At 48.7% G+C, this 4,899-nt stretch overlaps 1 protein-coding gene across 2 annotated transcripts in view; it reads right to left on the reverse strand.

Annotated features, from left to right (window-relative positions):
- Positions 1-1,797: 1,797 nt before the first annotated feature.
- The window catches only part of ASB18 (ankyrin repeat and SOCS box containing 18), a 61,116-nt gene continuing 58,014 nt past the window's right edge, over positions 1,798-4,899 (reverse strand). For both annotated transcript variants that reach the window (XM_015426387.1, XM_015426388.1), the window contains one exon: positions 1,798-2,080. In XM_015426387.1, coding sequence (XP_015281873.1) covers positions 1,895-2,080 — 186 coding nt within the window. In that variant the 3' untranslated portion in view covers positions 1,798-1,894. The remainder of the gene's footprint in view (positions 2,081-4,899) is intronic.

Raw genomic sequence — 4,899 nt, forward strand, 5'->3', positions numbered from 1 at the left:
CAAATGCTCCTCCTCTATTCTAAAAGGTTGGCGAGGAGATTCCATTTCATAGGCAGGGGATCCAGGAGATCCAAGTTGGTGGTTATGGTGGGATCTCCAAATGCAGTGGCTTGGCCAACCAAGTGGGCACCTGCCTTTTCTAAATTGGAAGCTTTGAAAACATGGGCTGGATCTCCTAATTCTGGCTGCCCAAACATTCCTGTGTTTGTTGTTGTTCAGTCGCACAGTCGAGTCTGACTCTTCACGACCCCATGGACCACATCACGCCAGGCCTTCCTGTCTTCAATCATCCTCCGGAGTTTGCTTAATTTCATGTTCGTTGCCTCAATAACACTGTCTAACCATCTCATCCTTTGCTATCCCCTTCTTCTTCTTTGACCTTCAGTCTTTCCCAGCATCAGGGTCTTCTCCAGTGAGTGCTCCCTTCTTATTTGGTGGCCAAAGTATTTGAGCTTCAGCTTCAGTATCTGGCCTTCCAGGGAACAGTCAGGGTTGATTTCTTTGAGGATTGACTGATTAGATCTCCTTGCAGTCCAAGGGACTCTACTAAAGCTTTGATCTGGTGATCCCCTGAATCTCTTGCTTTGTGTTTGGCTCATTGACATGAATTAAGCCCGTTATAAAGGCTGATGGAAGGGATCTCTTCCCCCCCCCCCAGAAGCCACACTTCAGAACACCTTGACTAGGGGTCAGAGTAAGCCATCGTTCTTCAACTTATGTTCAGTAGCAGAATCTAGGAAGTCCACCATGAACAGCTGATGTGCCTCCCACATTGACACAGAATGGAAGGCAGAGTGAGAGGGCTACAGGTCCCCTCAAGTCTAGGGTTGCCAACCTCCAGGCTGTAGCTGGAGATTGCCTGGGATCACAACTGATCTCCAGGCGACGAGAAAATGGCCACTTTGGAAGGTGGTCTCCAGGGAGATCCCACGAGCCCCTCCCCGACCCCCCCTCCTCAGGCTCCAATCCCCCCTCCTGGTATTTTCCAACCCAGAGCTGGCACCCCTCTCTCAGTCTTACTCCGATCTTGTGTATACAACATAAAGTGCCTCCATGGAATGATAGAAGATGCCTGATACATGCTGGCTGGATGCTGGAGCTGGTAGTATCAGAGTCTATTTGCATGAGAAACCAAGAGCTACATCATGCTGTGTGTTTGGGAAGCCTTTGCTTTCTCTTGCTGTTGGACAGCTCACTGAGAGAGGGGCGGGGGGGGGGGGGGGGAGGGGGGGGGCGGGGAGAGTGACAGAGGCAGAAAGAATGATGGGGTGGGGCAGAAAGGAAGTGACAGGCATGGAGGGCAGAGAGAGAAAGAAAAGGGGTGACAGGAAGGAGAAAGCGTGTGAGAGAAGTAGGGGAAAAGGGGAAGAGCCTAGACCCCCCCCCCCCCGACTCCCAGAGATGCAGTTTGCCTGATTTTTTTGAATTAAAAATTGTGGGAAAGATTGTCTTTGTGTATCGTCCATTCCTACTTTATTAGCCCTCCACAATCCAATTCTAAACAGTTTACGAACTCAATCACTGACCTTTTACCAGAGTCCGACGTTACCAACAGCAAATGCTTTATTCTGAAACGCTCCCGACCCCTTTACTATTCATGCTCTATGCTGTTTATATTGTACTAATAGATCACCGAGGAAGAAATCTATGAAGCAGTAAGCCAGCAAACCGGCGCAGCTGCAAAGTGAAATGTACACGAGGAAAACCATATCGTAAAAAAGAAAATCTTTGACTCTCTGTAAAACCATAGCCTTGTACGAACGCAGAAAGCATTTTATTTATAGCAGAAATGGGAAATCGTGGACAGACAAGCAGCGAAGTCTGCTGTACATCAGTGGAGACGAGGCAGCAAAAGGACACGGTGTCGACGTTCGGTGGAGGGGCTGCGGGACCTTCAGAGGAGGACTCCCTCCGGTTCCAGCAGGAGGTAGCTTCGTAAGGAATGGGGCACAGGGAGCAAGGGGATGAGATGGTGGCATCTCCTGCCCAGTGTCCGTCTGAGGGCACAGCGGCACAGGTGCTGCAGGGTCCGAACCGGGTGCGCCTGGCGGAAGAGGGACTCGTAGAAAGGCCGACACCTCTGAACGGGAACAGAAGGTCAGTTTGTGATGTGAGGGGACCCGGAAAGGAGGTTTCACCAGAATAAGGAGACCGAAGGCATTTCTAGATAGTTGTGTAACTGGTGACTGCGTTTAGCCGTGTCTTGTTTGAGATGATGAATAAACACACACCCCCCGCCCAATTGTGATTTTTAAAATATATAAAACTGTCACAGAATCACAGAGTCACAGAGTTGGAAAGGACCTCCAGGGTCATCTAGTCCAACCCCCTGCAAAATGTAGGAAATTCACAAATACCAACTCCCCCCCACAGGCCCTCAGTGACCCCTGTTCCATGCCCAGAAGATGGCAAAAAACCTCCAGGATCCCTGGCCAAACTGATCTGGAGGAAAATTGCTTCCTGACCCCAAAGTGGTGATCAGCATTTCCCTGGGCATGTAGGAAAGGGCCATAAGAACTAAGCAACTGAGGCAACCCTTCCTGCCCTCCCTCTCATGATCTGCCTTAAGTTCACAGGATCAGCATGGCTGTCAGATGGCCATCTAGCTTCTGTTTGAAAACCTCCAAAAAAAGGAGAGCCCACCCCCCTCCCCAGGAAGCCTGTTCCACTGAGGAACCGCCCTGTCAGGAAGTTCTTCCTAATGTTTAGCCAAAAACTCTTCTGACTTAATTTCAACCTGTTGGTTCTGGTTCGACTTTCTGGGGCAGCAGAAAACCACACCATTCTCTAGTCCAGGCATGTCCAACTTCGAACAGGTAGTGATCTATTTTTTCCGGCCAAAAGTGCCGGTGATCTAACACCATGAAAATAAAGTTTCGAATTAGTTTCAAATTAGATTTTAACCCACTAAAGTTGGGTTCCACCGCCCCCCCTCCCCAATTTATAATGCACCTTCTGTCGTTTACTGGTAAGCAAAATAAGCAAAAACAAAATAGAGAGACGAAGATCCAGAAAGAACTGCGGACATTTTTTATTTTTTATTGAGTTATAACAAAAAAACCCAAACACCTGTCCAGCAAAAGAGGAGACCAAGTGGGGCTGGTGATCTACCTGTGACCCCTCCATGATCTACTGGTAGATCGCGATCTACCTGTTGGACATACCTGCTCTAGATGACAGCAAGTACTTGAAAATGGTTGCAATATCACCTCTCAGTCGTCTCCTCTTCAGGCTAAACATACCCTCCCTTTCTTTCTCTCCCCCTCTCTCTCCCCTCCCCCTCCCCCCCTTTCTGAGCCTAACCTATCTCACAGGTTGTGGGGAAAATGGAATGTTTATCTATTTGCACCCTGCCTGGAGACCTTTGGCAAAAAGCTGAGATAGCTAAAGATACTTAGCAGAAAAGGGTGAGAGAGCGGAAGGAAACCATTTTGCTGTTAGAGATCAGTCAAAGAAAGAAGTAAAAAGGCTTCCGCTGGCTGGGAAGAAGCCACTGCAAAGGAAACGTTGGGCTACTTAAAAGGATATAGTGAGCCTAAAAAGGAGAAACAAGACCATGGATCTCCTCCTCTTTTCCCAAGCACTGATGGCTTAAGGGATACCCAGGAGGAGGAAACCATCTAAAGGAACTGAAGCACATGGAAACAGCTCCCAAAGGTTAGGTCAGCTGTTGGAATAGAGCAATGTCTTGTGTACAAAGAAGAAAGAAGATCCTGCAGGGGGCAGCAAGCTCCAGGTAGACGGGGCTGTAGGGGAAGTGCCTTCTTTCTAAGCGGCTTCTCCTTGTCTGTCTGCAGAATGTGATTCTTCGGCTTTTCTTCTAGAACAGTCCAGAAGTCAGTCAGCCTCTCTCTCTCTGTGTCTCTCTCTCCCCCCTTCCCGTGTGTGTGTTAGCAAGGTAGCTAAGTTTAGCTTTTCTCTTTCCTTTCTGGTATATTAATTCCCAAATACCTGGAGATTTTGGGAGTGCAGCCTGGAGAGGGCAGGGTTTGGGGAGGGAGGGACTTCAGCAGGGTACAATGCTTGGAAACGGGAGGGAAGCGAAACGGACTGGTGAAATGGCTGGCGGTCATTTAAACCTAACAGGTCAGTTGCGGACTTGCGCCACTCAGTTGTTAGGTTTAAATGGCCCAAACAGCTGAACTGAAATGGACAAAAGTCTGGTAAATATTTGGGGAAGGCGCCTTCCCTGAACTTCGGTTGGAGGACTCTGAACCTGCCCAAGTTCATGTTGAATTTTGGCTCGCAAGCCAGTTTGTGCCCATCCCTACCCACCAATTCTCTCCCCATGTAGACATTGCTAAAGTGCCTGTGCTAGAGTGCCTGTGTGAGTAATTTCACCAGTGGGTTTTGCTTTCCCCCTGCTTTCAAGCAGGGGGAAGTGAAATGGACAGGTGAAATGGCAGCTAGCCATTTAAACCTAACAGCAGGGTAGGTATGCTGTCAGCTGTTAGGTTCAAATGGCTGCAAGACATTAAACCTTGAGTTTCTCTGCCCCTGCTCTGACACCCTTCCCTGGTGATCCCCCCCCCCCCCGGTGGGAGAAAGCTTTTTTTTTGCTCGGTTTGGTTCAGGGTTTGGTTTGGGGGCCACCCTGAACCACGAACCAAACTGGATTTTTTAGGATTTTGCCCATCCCTAGTAGTGGGAACACAGTGGATGCCGGTATTTGCCCGAAACTCTTCAATCAGATCTGCTGCTAGAAATTCTTCCAAATTTGAATGAGTTTAGGTTACATAAAGGAGAATTTGGAGGGAACTGGTGGGCACCACGGTGCCTGTGAGATCCCTGCACTATAGCATTACAATGTTATCATGATCTGTCAATTACAATTTTTTAAGACAAATAAACCCAAAAGCCTTCAGGCGGCATGGAGCGGGGGTTGCTGCTGTGGCAAAC

Source organism: Gekko japonicus, unplaced genomic scaffold (genome assembly GCF_001447785.1).
Source record: "Gekko japonicus isolate JY-2015 unplaced genomic scaffold, Gekko_japonicus_V1.1 scaffold769, whole genome shotgun sequence".
Taxonomy (NCBI): Eukaryota; Metazoa; Chordata; class Lepidosauria; order Squamata; family Gekkonidae; genus Gekko; species Gekko japonicus.